Here is an 18,401-nt window from a genome sequence, read left to right on the forward strand (position 1 = left end):
TCTATGTAGTCAGAAAGGCTGTCCTTCCAGTACTCTCAAGTAAAACACTGAAGACTTCAAGTGTCTCAAATTCCTCTTTAAGATATGTCATACCTTTTGGCAAGTAATATAATAAAAAAAAATCACATGCTTTGAAATCTTCTCTGAAGCATATCAGGTTGAGGTCAGACATGAGCAGCTTTGTCAAAGAGAGGGATACCCAGCAGAGCAAGGACATCTAAAAAAAGAAAGAAGAAGGAGGACAAGACTGTGAAAGTTGGTGCTGATAGCAAACCTCACTAACTTTTTTTTGACACATCTCATGAAAGCAAACCTTCTAGAATACCATAAATTTTAGGCTGATATCCAAAGACAACATATTCCCACTGGCAGTCCGTTAGACATCTCCAACTCCTGCATTTAACTGCATTTTTTCCACCCCAATTTGTTAACCCCTTTGTATTTCAGAGGATATATCAAATACTGTCCCTTTTCTGTAAAAACCTACTCTTTAATTTTGGAGATACCAAGCACAGAATTTCAGTAGGTTACTGAGAGGCATTTTGTCCAACCTACCTGGTCAAGCAAAATCAACTAGAGAGGCTGGTTGCCTGTGCCAGTGCGTGGTCACTGCACAACAGTGATTCTTCCTGTTCAGATGAAACTTCCCTTGTTTTGGTTTGTGCCCATTTGCCTCATGTCCACACACTGGACACATCTGAAAAGAGTCTGGCTCTGTCCTTTTTTTTTACCCTAACTTTAAATATTTGTATACATTGATAAGATCCATCCTGAGCCTCCAATTATTGTCCAGGTTAACCAGTCTCAAGTGTCTCAGTTCTTCCTTACAAAAGAGATGCTCAAGTCCTTTAACCATGCTATTGGCCCTTTGCTTAATTCTCAAGTAGTTCCACATATCTCTTGCACTAAGAAACCCAGAACTGAATACTAGCTACTTCATGTGTGTCATCACCTGTGCTGAGGGGAAGGATCACCTCCTTTGACTTTCTGGCAACACTTTTCCCAGAAGTCCCTTAGACTGCTATGCAGCCAAGGGCATGTTTAACGTTGTGTCCACTAGAACCCACAGGAACTTATATGCAAAGCTGCTTTCCAGTTGAGCAGCCCCCAGTATATACTGGTGCACAAGGTGTTCCTCCTCACATTCAGGTTCTTGTTGAACTTTATGATGTTCCTGTCAGCCAATTTCTGCATCCTGACAAGGTTCCTTTGGATGGCAGCACAACTGTTCAGTGTATCAGCCACTACTCCTGGTTTTGTGTCATCAGCAAAACTGCTGAGGTTGCACTTTACTCCTTCATCCAGATCACTGCTGAACAGAACTGGATCCAGTATTGACTTCTGTAGCACACCACTATTTACTGGCCTCCAACTAGATTTCATGCTGCTGATCACCACTCTCCAGGCCCTTTTTGGTGAGTTTTCTATCCAACTAATTGTCTGCACATTCACCCCATACTTATCAGCTTGTCTACAAGGATTTTATTGAAGACAGTGTCAAAAACCTTACTGAATCTACTGCTCTCCTCTTGTCTACCAAGCCAATTAGTTTATCAGGTATGGTTATCAAGTTGGTGAAGCTTGTCTTTCTTGTGGTGAATTCATACTGACTACTCACAATAATATTCTTGTCCTTCATGTGCCTGAAAATGTTTTCCAAGTTTAGATTCCCAGGGATTGAAGTGAGGCTGAACAGCCTACAGGTTCTCCTTCTTGCCCTTCTAGAAGATATGAGAGGCATTGGCTTTCCTCTAGTCCTTTTGCAAGCTGGAATGCATCTGCTGTACTTGACTGTCCTACTACTAACTCATTTGTTGAATAGAGACCAAAACTCTTCCTAGCTCTCCCATCACTGATGTGTTTTTTTATATCACCAACTAACACTCATAATGATGCACATAATTTACTTGCTTATGAAATTAGACAAAGCTGTAAATGAGCATTTCTGTGATGAACTGCTTGAGATGAATGACCCCTTAACCTTTGAAGGTTAAGCTAATAAAACATAGTTCAAGCAGATCTATATCAATGCATTAAATGCCACCTGCCTTCCTTTAAGCATTCATGAGTCAATATGATGAATTGTTCTAGGGCTATTATTCATTTCCATTTTTGACTTGAAGAAAATGCATAGGGGGGTGGTGTTATTTTGGATTATGTTTTTGTGTTCTTTTTTTTTTTTTTTTTTTTTTTTTTTTTTTCTGTGATCCTCCTCATTTTCCATCAGGAAATAGTTATACCTTTAAGTATATAATTACAAACCACTTTGAAATACCCTAGAATATTTTTACTTTTTAATCCTGGAGATTCTGTCCTAGGCGTATCTGCTTAGAGAAATTATTTTATAGTTACACAGCCTTGTCCCAAAATTCTGTCTGCAAAAATCTTTTCTTTTGTGTCATCCAGCACCAATCTCTATGTTGATAAAAGCTCCCATATCAAGGTGACAGAAAGGGTAGTCAATATCTGCAAATAATGTCTATGCAATAGAAGTTATGGATACTCCATCATATATACATACGTATATTAGCTAAACCTGCTAGTAATTGCTCCTATTTGGTACAGATTCCTAATATTTAGTTATATTTGTTTTCACCAAGACCTACTATATAGGTACACTGTGTAGGTATACTGTGTACCATACAGTCAAGCTTGCAAATAGTCTCAACTGTGATCATGGCAGCATTGTCTCCTGTGTTATTAGTAAATGGTTTTATGCAATAAAAAAATGATGAAATAGTTCAAATACGGCTTAGCTATAATAAAACAGCTCAAACCTTCTAAATGTTCAAGAACTTGACCTTCTGCTCTCACATTAATTAGCAGTTTCTGTGAACAGTAAAAGAAAGAAAGAAACAAAGATAGAATTTTGTAACATAAATGGGAGGACACACACCTTACTGACATTCAGCAAATATAATCTCAGTGCACTGTAAAATCCAGCTACTTTTGTGCAACATTAATCCATTCTATCAGGCACAAAGTGATCTATTATGAGCTCCTTTTAGTGAAAAGGAAAGAAAAAAAAGAAAAGAAAAAAAATCTCTTCTGCCAGAAAAGGAGAAGAATGTCCCAATTCTTTCTTTATAGTGTGGCCAAAGAGATTAGAAAAAAAAAATCAGTCCCACTGAATTTCCCTTCAGAATGCTTTTCTTCCCCATTGCTTTATTATTTGTATGTAATATTATTCCACAGCCAAAGACTAATCATCAAACAGCTAGGTACTGCAAAAGAATGTTATTATTTTGAGATTTTTTCCTCCATAATTGATTAAGAAACTCTCTAAAAGGTCCTTACAAGGTTAGAATTGTTACTGAAAACCTAATCACTAGAAATATGTTATAAAGGTTGAAGTCACTGAAATGACTTTCACAGCTAGCTTTTCTGTCTTTTTAGAAGACTTATGAGATCATGTATTTGAGGTTCTTTGCCAATATTGTGTCAGGAACAGCAAGCTAGATACAAACATAAAAAGAAAGATAAAGGAGAATGTAGGAAAGAATTAGTGTGCTAATATCTGTAAATATATTATTAATGGATACGTTTAAGTAATGAGCTCAGCCCAAAAACAGACATGACTATTTTGTAAGCAAGGTGAGTGATTGTGAACAAAAAATTATAGGAAAATCTTAACCATGGATTAATAACAGATCACCAAAGAGCATCATATTCTGATTGGACCATCATAGAAATATATCCTGCATCATGCATAAGAAGTCCTGGATCAAGATTCTATTATTAATTATTGAAATTCAGATCTTGTAAGACCAGATTAAATAGGGTGAGTGAAGAGACAGAATTTAAGAAGAACTTTAAAAGGCAAGTTGAATAAATTGTTTGCAATAGCAAAATAATTTCAACAGAAACATAGGGAAATGACTATACTTGGAATAATCTTCTCTACAGTTCAGGCTGGTAACTGGTTTATGTAGAATAGGTCTATGTGTCATAATACACAAGATGAACATAATACAGTGGTGTCTGCTTTGCAAAAACATGGCACCTGTTTCATGGGTGTAACTTAAAATTCATTAAAAAAAAAAAAAAAAAAAAGCATTTTACTTCCCTCTTGCTTGTGCCCTAACTTATGCTCAGTAGATGCTACCTTCTAGACTGTGTGATTTTTAAACTCCAATAATTTGCTTCTGTGAATGCCAATGAAACTAGACCATGCTATTCTACTGTCAGCCTACAGACACTTGAAGTGAAATCTATTTCTTGACACCAGTCATTTAATTCTTCAAAGCATAATGCACAGAGAAACCTTCTTCAGAGTTATAAAGAAAGATACCTAAATAATAATATTCATGTTTCTAGATTGCAGTTCTTGTTAGTTCTTCTGTGACCCCGTTATCTTGCTGTTTTACTAATGAGAAAGTGAAATGAGCCAGTCTTTTTTCTAACTTCTTTCCAAAGCATATTTGTAAAAAACTGTCTTTATTGCAGGATAAAAAATTGATTGAAATGTATATTGATCTGTTCTTCTCCCCAAGCCAGATCTATTTTCTGTCACTTCTGTGTTTTGACTTCTCTAATGCAAACAGAAAATTAGAGAATAATATGCTAAGCAAATCACAACTCATAGCTCAGTCTCCATTCTTGGAACAGTATTAGTTATTAACATCATCCTCTGTTTATTGACATCATACAAATCTTTTTAAGTCAGTGGAGTTGCTCTGTGGGAATTAAAACAAAAATTTAGTACTTAGACCTTTCATGAAAGTACAATAATGAAAAATACGGGGATCAGCTTACAGAACACAGATTTTTTTTCACTTCTGTTTTAATCAAATAGTCCTTTAAGGATTATTAACTTGTCACTGGCAAAGGTAAGCTTCATATGACTTAAGTTTTTTTGGATAATCAAGAAATAAATGTAGTGTCCATGATGTGAAATATTTCTTAACTAAGAAATATAAGAAACTATAAGAAACTAGAGCAAACCTAAGTATTTCAGATTTCATACCAGATAATAAAAATTTCAGAGATGGATTTTTTTAATGTTCCCACAAAAAATATCTGAGTTAGTGTGTTTTTGATGTATGCAGTTCTGTTTTTCTCCCACATTCTAATTGAAACCTAGTTTTCTCCCTCACAAGTTGATCAAGAAAGTCTAGATTATGCTTTTCATTTCTTGAAGTCTAATTTGAATTGAGAAATGTTTGTAGCAAAATAAATCTAGATGCATGCTTTTGTTAACGCTACATTGTTATATTAGCAAGCTTGGTTTGGTATATAGCTTCTACTTTCCTCTGCAATTCTACACCTACTTAGCAAAGATTAAGGACAGTTCATTCACAGAGAAAAGTGTTTATTTCTTCTGTGTGATTTTGCTATCTCAGCTGTTATGGACCCTATCTGAGCTTATCTGAGCTAACTTAATGTTAGTGCATGTGAGCATGTTTTGCCAGCTTGTGCAGAGAATACACCAGGGTTGGAAGCAACAGCAGAACTTTAGCCTCCATACTTAGAGCTGTTGATTTAGTTTTGTTATGGGAAAATAAGCCTAAGGAGGTATGTGATGTAATTTTTTAAAATATTTTTGAATTGCTGTATTTATGTTAAATTAAGGACAGAAATAAATTGTGTAGGAAAGAAAGCTCTATATGCTTAGAAGAAAGGAGAAAATGAATAGTTGTTTACTTTGTTTTTCCATAAGGAAATGTTCTCTGATTTAGCTAAATCAGAAAAATTCTATGTAAATTCTGGTATGATTTGTTTTGCTTTGTTTTGATAACAAGAAGATGAAGAGGAAGAAGAATACCTAGGATGAAGTTTCTAAATTTACCCAGAGTTATTTCTTTCACTGGTCAGAAGTATCAGAAGTCTCAAACCTGAATGACTAATCATGTAACAAGTTAACAGTTATGGTTCTTCTTTCATAACGTGCAAATTGTTTATTTTTAACATTGTTAACTGACAGAAGTTAATTTACTCTTGTGGAAAAGGGATTCTGAAACAGTAAATCTCTGTAGCTTTGTAATTTAGTAGTAATTTATATAGGAAAAAGCTATGTAATGACATATTGATTGTATGTATGTTTATATGCCTATTTTCTTCCCCTTGGTCTCAAGTTTTTTATTTGGAACACCCACAGTCTATCACATAAGATGTTCTCTACAGAAAGCAGGTTTCTGTCAGTAGCTTATCCATTTTTCTTTGGACACAACAATATTTTTGCAAACAGCAGTTTGTAGGAGTCTGATTTTGATCATTATCATGTGCATTTGTCCCATGGTGTTGTTTTTTATTGATAAAATTGTTTTTAAAAAAGACACTGTGGTTAGTAATGCTCTAACAATTATTTAGAATAACTTTATAGACAAAATAATGTACAATTAAGTTGTCATCCATGCTATAACAGATAAGATGATTCGTGTTTATATTTTAAGTTCTCAATTTCATAACAATGGTAATAATGTAGTTTAAAGATTGGAGTCATTGGATTTTTTTGTTTGTTTTCTGAGGATGATATTTTCACAAAAGATAAATTGTTTTTTCTCTCTATGGTATCCCCAAGGAAATCCAGTTTACCTGGCCCTACAATTGCTTGTGTATTTTGATACTTCTTACTCAAAAGGTGATCTTAAAAGTTCCTTAATTAGAGAATCTGAGAAAACATATTGTGGACGTTCTATATGTACTACAGTACATAATGTATACTAATGTATAGTTCTGCATCACTGTTGGTCAGATCAGGCAAGAGCTAATGACCTATGATGAGGAATAATCATAGAACTTTAACCACTTCTGTTTACTCCACGAATTTAGCTTTGAGACAATAAACTGTAGTCAGAGATTCTCTTTACTGGAATTTGTATATAATGTATAATAATAATGAGTTTTGGCTTAAACTCAAGTTCACCTTTTAAGTGAACAAACTATGAATAAATAATCTCTATTAAATGATGTTTTATTCATTTTTATTTATTATTTATTTTTATAACAAAGTTACTTGTTACCAATGCTATAATAAGGCAGTATCATAACTTAGAGAGTAATTCTTAGAAGGTCTGATATTGCCTTGATCTCCACAATAAAGAAAGCTCTCCACATTGCAAAACTTAAATGCATAAGTCTCTTCAAAACAGAATTGTAAAGCTTTTGAACTTAATGATCAAAATGTTTCTTTGTGCTCTTTTCTTCATACTGTATAGCTTGTAGTGATTATCTGCACCACTGACAAATGAAATGGAATATTGGCTATACATGAGCTGAGAAGACATTAGCTGTAGAAAGGGGGTAATTTTGATGACAATTCTCAAGAAAACAATAACTGAAATAATTACATATCTGCCACACATCAGTGTGTATCAGTGCTTAAAAATGAAATAATTGAAGATCTTTGGATTCTGTTTCTAAAAGAGATAGGCTTTTTATTAATATTTATTATTTATAATACTTTATTAATATTACTGAACATCATGTATTCATACAAATGAAAATGGATTTTTGAATTTTGCATTATGAATGAGGATTTCCTCTGAGTTAATCATCATCCTATAGTAAATTATCCAGGCCTTGAATACATTTTGCTGTGTAGCTGGACTCTGAAAATGTGGGCTTCTAGGCATACACTTTCAGACAACCATCCTGGTCCTACTCGTGAAATTAAGGTTTCCACTCTAAATCTTTCAGAGTAATTGAGACTTCTAGTGTTCCAGATGTCTCCTGAAGAAACAGCATACCACAGAGTCATCTTGATTTATTAGATACAAATTATCTATTGTATATTATATTCTTTAAAGCCAGAAGTACACAAATTTTGCAGATACATTCTCTTTTCTTTTAAAGAGAGAAAGCATAAGAAACAAAGGTGTATCCAAAAAGGTCATCAGCATGCAACATCTCTATAATTTTTTTTTCTTGTTGCTTAGTCTTGTCTTTCTTTTGTATCTCATTTTGGATGTGTTTTGGAGACAGAGCTGTCTTCAATAAAATTTACATTCCTCCGATTAGTTTTCTGTGTTATACCTCTTGTACACATGGATACTTATTATGTAATTCATGGCTTAAGTTACATAAAGTCACTGAGAGTGGAAAATTTGCTTTGGAGGTTGTAGTCTGTCACTGTTGATGAGATGCCTCCAACTGGATGTAGGATTAGGAAAGTAATGACTGTTACTAATTCTCTGTTGCTTGTCTCAGATTCTTTCTTATCATCTTTCTGGATATTCAATCCAATATACAGGTTAAATGACCAAAAACGAATGTGACCTTAGAAAATTATAAGATTTCAGACGTATTCTAATCCATCATTATATCAAAGTTAAAGGAGAAAATCCTGTTAGCAGCAAGAATAGCTGTAAGCAAGTAGGGACATGTCTCTATATGTTAATGTCTACCAAAAAAAAACCCTATCTAGCCATGTATATGTCTGCAACTTTTTCCTGAGCATTCAATATGCTGGTGCTTATAAGGCACATAAATAATTTCAAATACCTTTCTGTGGTAATTCAATAAATACAGTCTCCATAATGACATTGGTTCAATTTATGGTTTTTAGAATTATCTATCAAGTATGGTTATGTATGATCTTCCCCTTATGTTTGCTTTATTTTTCAGCTCCAGACCAGTCTATCTGAACCAATGACATTATCCAAGTCGATCTCACTTCCTCGTAGTGCGTACTGGCATCATATCACCCGGCAGAACAGCGTTGGAGAAATCTACAGTTTTCAAGGCAAGTGTATGCCACGTCTATTAGCTCCTTTCCATTTGACCAGAATTCATGCAAATTGCTTTTTAGTGTCACTGGTAGTTTTCTCTCCTTTTCATTTAACAATTGTCAGGAACCACAGTGGGATTCCCACATTTACATAACCCAGGTTTCTTTTACTCAGTTTGTAAACCACTGGTGAAAATTATTCCCAGGATCACTACATAAAATTGGATAAACAATTTGGCTCAATGTAGCTTCTCAGTAGCTAATGAGTGTCTTTTCTTCCGAGAAGATTGTTTATGTATTTGGGCAACCTCAGGGTGCCCAATTAAATCTACATAAGATGGCTGTATGAGTTGCTAGATTAAAACAAAGGAACTCTAGGAATAAGAGCTACTCTTGATGAATTTGTTCAGAGGATCATATATATGAACTGTTGATTAGACTGACTTACAAACCTGCAGCATATACCAATCATATTTTTCAGTGTCCAAATCTCCTTAATATACATAGATTCTAAGCTTTTTGCTTATGACTTTAAATGCTGTAATTAAAGTGAGGTGGGGAGGAAGAGGATTAACTTCACACAAGCTGAAATTAATCTGTATCTTTTAGGAAATTGAAAATTTTTATTTAAAATATAGACAGTAATTACTAGTATTGTTTTCGCCTTTTTAAAAAAGCAAAACTGTAATAAACATATTCCTTAATCAAGAACTTAAGGATTTCATTTCACTTCCCTTTTATAAGGGAATAATAAGCTCTTTGCATAAGCAATTTACATTTAGATAGGAAGCTAGAAACTGCTCACAAACCACAGTACCAAGTCCAACAAAATGTATTACATGCTTTCATGCAGTGTATAGATGAAAGCCATGAAGTGTTTTGTTTTGTAAATTATCACATAAATTAAAATCAGCAGGTGAGCTGTGAATTCAATAGGTGACTCATTAAAGGGTACAGCATTGTACCTCAGCCCTCATCGAATGAGGATAAAGCGAAGTTCTAATCATTGTTACGGACTTACAGTTAAATTACATTAATGAAAAAAAGTAAATAACCTTTCAGAATTTGGTTGTGGAAAAAAGTTGAGGTATTAGATGACCTTAAAAGCATTCACTATATAATGTTATCATTTGTGAAGACGATACAAAAAAGAAAAAAAAAAAAAAAGAAAGGTAATTTGTCAAGGTGTTAGGGCTCCTCTTCTTATGTTCTTGTTGAGCACTTCCTTTGGAGAGAAAATAGTAATTGTTGTGACATACATGAAGTGAAAGAAAAGAGCGTTGTTTGTTGTTTGCTGCATCTGTTGTTTCTCATAAGTGGCCTTTGTAATTCAATACAGTTTAAAAGAAAGCAGAAGTTTATACATGGAATGCTCACTCAATATGCATACCGACTCGCTCTGTGGAAGATAACATATTGGAAGTGTATTACTAAAAATGTAAGAATTCTGCTTTTTTAGAAGTAGGCAGATTTTGTTCACACTTTCCCTGAAATATGGAACAAATAAATATTTCAGAACATAAGATTTTCCTTCCTCTTACATGTACTGTGATGGCTGAAATTTGAGAAAGCATAGTAGGTTTCAGGAGTGATAAATCTAGTTCTATCAGTGGCTAAGAAATATACCAAGATGGCTATTTTCTTTGCCTCCAATTGCAAGACTTCAATATGCAATAACATTATTCATTATCTGTTATGAGGATCTCTTTGAACTTTCTGCTGCAATGCTTATGACTAATGAAATTCTGTATATTTGTGCAGAAGCTTAAGGGAGAGGAAAATACACTTTCATTCTGATACCTGCTTGTACTGGTAGTCTTTGCACAGCAGAGATCTACTGGTTGTCGAAACATCTGCCTGCAGATGCTTTACACACGTGGGTGGAAGGTGGGTAGCGAGGAAGCAGATTGCAAGCTTCACTCCAACCCTCGCGCTACCACAGCAGACAGGTGAGAGGAGTTGTTGCGGAGGGAAAAATCACTTGCTGCTGCTCTGATCTTCTCTGAGCTTGAAAAGGTATACTGCCCCCTTCAGAGACAAGGCTTTTTCTTTAGGGAATAGTCCATCAAATTCAGTTCAACACTGTGTATTTATGACAGAGCTTTTTGATATGCTCTGATGATATAACTATCACCAGGTCTACTTATATCCAGATTACTATTGATTACAGTAAAGTAGCATTCAAACACACTGTTAAATACAGTGCAGAAATGTTTGCCTAATAGCAATTCTTTCAGACTTGCAGTTTGAATTGACTAGAATTTAATTAATAACAGCTGGTGATATATAAGGAGAAATGAATATGCGCTCATACTACCTTGGATAAATTGGCTCTTTGAGAGCTATTTAGCAGTCAAATTTAACTTAATTAGTAGTTTGAGTTGATCTGATAATAAATATGCAGTAGAGTGAGAAGGGGCAGGATGAGGGGATTGTGGGGTTTCTTTAGAGTCTGTATTTCAGATGAGAAAAGGTAATTCAATAGATGGATTCTGGATTTATCATCCTTCATCTTTCCATGAAAACCCTTCATGTAAAGATCTGAAGATTAAAGCACCAAATAATACTGTCAAAGGAACACAGGCTGCACAAAATATCATAAAATGCTGTGGGCTGATTTCTCTTTATATAGCTTTTCTTCCACTTGGTCATCATTACACTCTTTCAGTTCTTGATTGCGCTTCTACAATAAAAGTGGTAATTTAGTTGTCTAATTAATTTTACATAAAGGAACAGGTTGGGGTAACGTTATCACCACCAGTATTCATTTCAAATTCTACAATATAATGCTGCAGGTCTGGTAGAACTTCCATGCACGATCTGCAGCCGCTGCATAGGTGCTGTGGTGGGCCCTTTTTGGCTGACAGTCACTTCCTCACAGTGCTGTGCATTGGGTGTCCTTGCTGCCTGATGGGCATCTGGCAAACCCACTGTTGCATGAGGAATTTGCTTCCACAGAAAAACACCAAAACATTTTTAAGGCTGAATTTCATTCTAAACCTCTGGGTTAGAATGATTTCACTTAAAGGAAAAGAAAACAAAACAAAACAAAAACAGCATCTACCCTTATAACTCATTGTCTATTTTTATTATCTGGAATATGATTTATCACTGTTTCACAAGATGTTAAAAACTGATAAGTAGAGAATGTACTTTTAAACAGCAAATAAAAGCTTTAAATTTTGATATGCTTTGAAACTTTTCATTTGGGTGTTTAAATTTGCTTAGAATGAAAAGAGATTGCAGACAGATTTTTCAGCTGCATGAAACTTACTTTTGTGGTTCTTGCTCTAGAGAGTTTAGACAGTATAGATTTTGAATGCAATTGGTTTAGATATTGTTAAACAAATCAGGCCAAATTAAATTTTGCTGTGGAAACCTGCATTAGTTTTTGTATTGCAGTTATGGAATTTCCCTCTGGAAATTGTGTTCATAAAATCTAATTACAGTCTGGCCTTTCTGCAAGAAATTCAAAATCAAGAATTGCTTTCAGTCACTTCTGTTGTGTTTGAGTCTGCTTTATATTCTTTATTTGGACTATGTCTTTGCATACTCAAAGCGATGAACGCCTTCCACATACGGAATCATACTTGTTTCTATGCAAGCACTCACGTGAATGAATGTGCATTTGTGTAAGAATTATTCTGGTAGCACCTTACGTGTTTTCCCATCAAAGAGAACAGTAATGCTTTTTTTCTACAGTAAGTTACTTATCAGAATTTACTTATCACGAATGCTTATCAAATTCTGTTCTAAATGCATACCAAAGCCTTTTCGAAGCAGAAAGACTGATATAAGGCTAAAAATAATTAGAGAATATTTGAGTTGCTACATATTTAGAGGAGTTTGAATCATTCTGTTCCACCCTCTTTAGGCTAATCCAGCAGGAATTTCCTGTGTGGTCTTCTGTAGTTTTCCATAAATGAAAGTATGTATAATGAATTGAAGGACATTCATTATTTTGACATTTCCGTTGTTTGTTCATATGCCCAGCAACAGAGAACAGAATTCATTTCCTTATGTAATCTCAATTCTAGAATAATGTGAATGATATAAACTGTTAGAATATACCTGATCATTCCTTAATGTTTCACTAAGCATCTACCAGCAGCTAAAATGGTTTGTAGCCTGCCATCTTCCCATTTCCTTTGTTGAATCTCATCAAGAGTTTCACATTAGTAAATGAAGCCTATAAAATTTGAAATATGAATAAAAGACAGCTGAAGCAGATACAGAGTAAAGACTGTGTTAGAGCTACATTATTTAATATAATTTTATTATGTGACTTCTTAAATCTTATGCTGTAGAGTAGATCCTTTTCTTGTGAACTTTGAAGTTCTGTGCAAAACAGTGCACCACTAGGCTGATTTTAAAATGGCATGTTGGAAATGAGAAGCGTCCTACTCAGAAACTAGCACTTGATTTTTGCCTAATGATAATTGCTGTAACTAGTTATAAGCATTACTGACAAGCTGAAAAAAATATTATTTCTGATAAATGGCTGCTGAGATAAAGAGATTTTTACAGTTACAAGCCATGAAAAACCAGAGGGAAAAGTCAAAAAGGGTAAATTAAGCATATTATGTGGTCAAATACAGAAGTTCTGATTTCATTTTAAGGCTCGTGTTGCAATGCCCTGTCTCTCATTAGATAGCCCACCAGCAAGAGCTCTTGTCAATGAGGTTGTTTGTACTACACTAGGAGGGGCACTGTTATCTGAAGTTACAACTAAAATCCTGAACAGCGTTCAAAGAACAGGTAAATATTGGATGATTGCCTCTTCTCCTCTAAAAAAAAAAAAAAAAAAAAAAAAAAAAAAAAGATAAACTACAAACATAAAATTTTCAATACCAACTACAAAAATTCTTACTTACATCAATTTTTACATCTTAGGTTAATGATTTCATTAAAAAGATAGCTTCTCACTCAATATGAGAAGCAAATTAAGCTCTGGTCCTAGCTTATATTAACCAAACGCTGGAAGCTTTAGCCTGAATTAGCTTAAGACAACATACATATTACTGACTGAAGATGGACTGCTACAGTCATTTGATCTGTCTGCTTCTGATAAAATTCAAAGGCCTGCATTGTACTTGAGATCTGTAGTTCAAAGGAAGAATGTGTGCTGTGTGAGAACCGATGTAGCCAGCTCCCTGGATGCTAATCATCAGCTGGCAGAGAACTGTCTGAGCAAAAAAGGTTAACTACGTTATTTTGAAGAGAAAAACAAATTATTCTGCAAAGGTCAATTTTGTGAAAACTACATTTTCTATTAAATCTTTTCAGCGATAAATCCAAACAGTTCCAGATAGGATACTTTATGTTAAGTATGTCATTACAGTCACTATCAAGAAGATTGTCAGTAGGCTTAATAGTTCATTTTTGTAATTTTAAATAAATTGAGTTATTTCTATGCTGAAAAGACATATTTTCTAGTCAACTATTACTCAAAATCATGAGTACATTAATCCCCTTATAAAAGGAAAAAATAAAAGTCAACCCAGCATAGCTGTGAAAACATACATGAGCAAAAAGATGTATTTTCTTTAGTGCCTGTTTGAAGGAACTGTTTATACTTCTTTTTCTTTCAGTTATTATTTTAAATAATGTAAAATGATTGATATTGACACCTCTATAGAACATGTTCACAAAAAACATTATAAATTGTTATAATTTAGAAACAGTGTAGGTTTTGAAATTAGAGTGTATAATTGGAAGAGTGGGGGAATGTTAATAACATCAGCTTTGCCTGCAGTAATGCAGTAATAGAAGCCAAGCACAAGGACTTTGAATACCATTGATTGTGTTCTGCTTTAAATGGAGGAAAATTACAACTCCCTCTATTTCTCATTCCAGCGTTTATTATATAAAATGACATCTTAAAAATATCTATATAACACCTTGTCTGAAGTGACATAATATTGACCTAACTGCCTATTAATTGCTTATTATGAAGCTTGCAATATATTTATTTCAGAAAGAGTATCATGAAATCTCAAATGCATGAAGTTTCTTTGATATTGTCTATCACATGTATCCCGCTTTAGTAATCTGCAACAATTTTATGGTAGCAATATTTGTAATACAACACTATTAGCACAGACTATTTTCACAGTAATGCCAATTTAAGCTAAATAGACACCATACACAGTATGGTCAATTTATTCAGTCCATGAGAGTATGCTCTTTGTAACTCCACAATGAATTTTAGCTGATTAAAAAATCATAGCATTATTCAGAAGTGGGGAAAAAAGAGAAATGTTCAAAAAGATACTTAGGACGTCTTTCATTCTCTCTTTGTTCAAAAAAGCCTTTTCATCTTGGTGAATGCTTGTATCCTGCCAACTTCTTATTTAATCAGAATGATACATTCTAAGACACTAAAATTATTTTCACAGAAATAAGAACTGTGAATAATATGAATTTCTTTGCAGTGCAGAGTTAACAAGATTTCACCAAAGTGAAAATTTTTCATCCTTTCTGAAACTGAAGCTTGCCAACTCCATGTTTGAGTACTGGAAGTAAGTTTGCTGCTTAGTTGCTGGATATTTGTTTATCCTTCCAAATTCTAATTTTGGGAAGAGATTTTATTGCTCTGACTTTAAGAATAGAAATAGTAAAAGAAATAGTAGTCTATAAAGCTTTGGAAAAAAGGATAGTGTACTACTGAACTGGAAGAGAGAGAAGAAAGGACTTGGTGGAAAAGGGAAGAAGAGTGGAGTTAGCTGCTCAGTGATTTGGGATTTACACTAGTTATTGAAGGCATATCCTTCCTACTTCTGACTAAACATTCAGCAGGATATTGCAGAGCAGTGCACGATAAAGCCATACCTATCCTAACTACAGACTGCAGAAGTGAAGCTGTAAGTTGTACAAGGTGTTTTGCTGTTCTGCAGGTTTCAGGAATATTTCCAAGTAATGTTCTTGGTTAAAGTAGGGTTCACAGCCTGCTTATGTAAGTGTTGGAGCTTAAACTTTAATTTGAAAAAGTCTGTTCTCATTGTTATTGCTATGAATGCAGCATCATTTTGATTGAATGATTGTTGACAGACTGGCCCCTTGTTTTTATCCATTATTACTGTTAGATTGTTCCAGGGTGTCTCAGCAGTTTTGCAAGGCTTCTGCTTGTGAGATCGTAGTTTATCATTACTGAATATTTGATGTCACAAGCATTTTTTGATGGGAAGAGATGACCTGTTCTGGGTTAGAAAATGGAAATGTATTTCATTCAGTCATTTCAACTATCTCATTATTCTCCATTCACCAGAGCAGGTATTTAATTCTGAGAAATGGCTCAGCAGTTTTTTATCTCTTTCATGCCTCTTATAGAAACACTTTCCTCTGATCAAGTACTTGCATTTTGGTTTAAGTGTCAATATGTTGTAGTGCTTTTCCATGAATCTGCTTCTGAAAGGTCTTGTTTTTTTCCTTAACTGTTGCCATATATTAATTAAGGCACTGTGTTTTTAACAAGTAACTGCAGGGGGGAAATGGATGACAAATCCTGTACGTTATCTGTACCAGAGCATGATTTTTCAGTCATAATACATACAGTTTACATTAGTCTGGAGAAGAGGAGGCTCAGGGGAGACCTCATTGCACTCTACAACTTCCTGAAGGGAGGTTGTGGTGCAAAAGGGTCTGGCCTCTTCTCCCAGGCAAATAGTAGGACCCGAGGAAACGGCCAGAAGTTATACCAGAGGAGGTTTAGGTTGGATATTAGGAGAAACTTTTTCTCTCAAAGGGTGGTCAGGCACTGGAATGGCTGCCCAGGGAGGTGGTGGAGTCGCCGTCCCTGGCAGTGTTCAAGAGGCGCCTGGATGAGGAGCTATGAGAGATGGTTTAGTAGCTTGTGGTACTAATAGGAATGGGAGGGTTGTTGGACTAGATGATCTTGCAGGTCGTTTCCAACCTTGTGATTCTGTGATTCTGAGTTTTGAGTGCAACTGTAACTGATTTTTACTCTGTAGTACAGCTGTAAGAAGGTCTCTTCTCAGAGGCAGTGGCTGCATAACTCTCATAATTTTTAGACTGTTTATCTTCTTGTATTCATTTAGTAAAAGAAAGTTTTTTTTCTTGAGCTCCTTTATTGCTTCTTAATTTGCTGACTAGCATTTATGCTCATGGATTGGCCAGCATCAAGGGTTTTAGAACTGAGGAAATATAAAGAAAGGCCCAAGATGCCTCTTCACATACTCTTATTACCTTAGTTGTACTTCAAACCTTGTACTGAACTGTAGGAATAAGCCATAAATTTTGCAGTGGTGTTTATTGTGTAATAAAATACCAAGGAGGGAGACAATTTAAGCTGTTATCTTCAAGGTGTGACTGTTTTTTGCTTATGCTGCAGTAAATCAGGTATATTACCAGGGACGTGAATGACATTATGCTACTATACAACTACTATGAAAAAAGAAAATGTACAGAAAATTTGAATGATATCATTGCTGTGAATATTAGAAGCTTACTCATTTTCCTTACCTAAATATTCAAAGTCATATGAGATGCAAGAGAAGACCTTCATAACTAAACAAGAAAGAGAAGTTAATTTGCTGTTAAAGCATTTGTCCTCAGCTGTTGCAAGTTATCCTTGCTCTGGGAAAAAAATCTCTGTTCACCTATTGAGGATGAAAACCCTTCCTTATAACTCATGTCCAAAGTTCATTGTTGCATGAATGCTTTTGTGCATTTCTGCAGTGACCTGTGTGATTATTCTGAGCCTTTCTGATTGAAGTTAATCTTTATTCTGATGGTCATGGATCTGTGTGGGATTTTTACAAGAAAATATAGATTTATTTTATATGATAAAATACCTGTACATTTGCTGTGGACTTCTATATGAAAGAGATTCCTTTTTTTAATTGCATTACATTGCAAATGTGACTAGACAAAAAGAAGTAAACTGAGAATGACATTGCAATTGTAGAAATTGTCTGATGAAGTCTTCTTTGCATAACAGAAATTATCTCAACACCTATAATATTGCAGTATAGGTTAATACCTAGAGAAAGCAATATTCAGCCTCAACACTGGGAATGATAATGCCCTTATCCCCCTGAAAACAGCTCTTTGCCAGCAAAAGCTCTAGAGCTAGACTCCACGAGTCCTGGCCTGCTTCTTGCACAAAATACTTTAATGTAGATAAGATGAACATATTAAAACAAACCTTGTTATATCATATGTGAAGATAAACCTTATTATAAAGTGATCATTACAGCATGAAGAGTTTCATCCATTACTTTTGGACGTTGTATTAGAACTCAAGTGTTCTTTCAGCATCTAATTTCTTCTAAACTCTACAGCTCAAATACATCAAGTTATGCCATGTCTCACATATGCATGTCTTATTTATTTAGTTCTTAATAGCTGCAACCTTGAATCCAACTCACATCCAGCTGTTTTTTCTTCATAGAAATGTTTGTTAGATAAAACAGGAAGCCATCTACCATATTTTAACATACATTTATCAAATTTGATATACATAAAACACATGGTCACATACAGCATACTATATTTCTTCTTACACCCTCTGTGAAAGATACATCTACCCATACTACATTACGTTCCTCTCAAAATCACTTCTCTCTACTTTTGTATGTAATATTGTTTTCACTTCTCATACAATGTCTATGAAACACAAATAGTTGGTGAAATTTAGGTCCATTGTTCCAGGATATGCAACAGAACCAAAAGAGTGCAAGAAACAAGACAATTATAGATAAGCTTAGCTCTA

General features: G+C 34.5%; 1 protein-coding gene across 1 annotated transcript in view; it reads left to right on the forward strand.

The window, feature by feature from the left end:
- Positions 1-18,401, forward strand: part of DOK6 (docking protein 6) — a 236,440-nt gene that overhangs the window by 178,515 nt on the left and 39,524 nt on the right. The window contains exon 7 of the mRNA XM_048940757.1: positions 8,566-8,683. Coding sequence (XP_048796714.1) covers positions 8,566-8,683 — 118 coding nt within the window. The remainder of the gene's footprint in view (positions 1-8,565; positions 8,684-18,401) is intronic.

This window comes from Lagopus muta, chromosome 3, assembly GCF_023343835.1.
Source record: "Lagopus muta isolate bLagMut1 chromosome 3, bLagMut1 primary, whole genome shotgun sequence".
Classification (NCBI taxonomy): Eukaryota; Metazoa; Chordata; class Aves; order Galliformes; family Phasianidae; genus Lagopus; species Lagopus muta.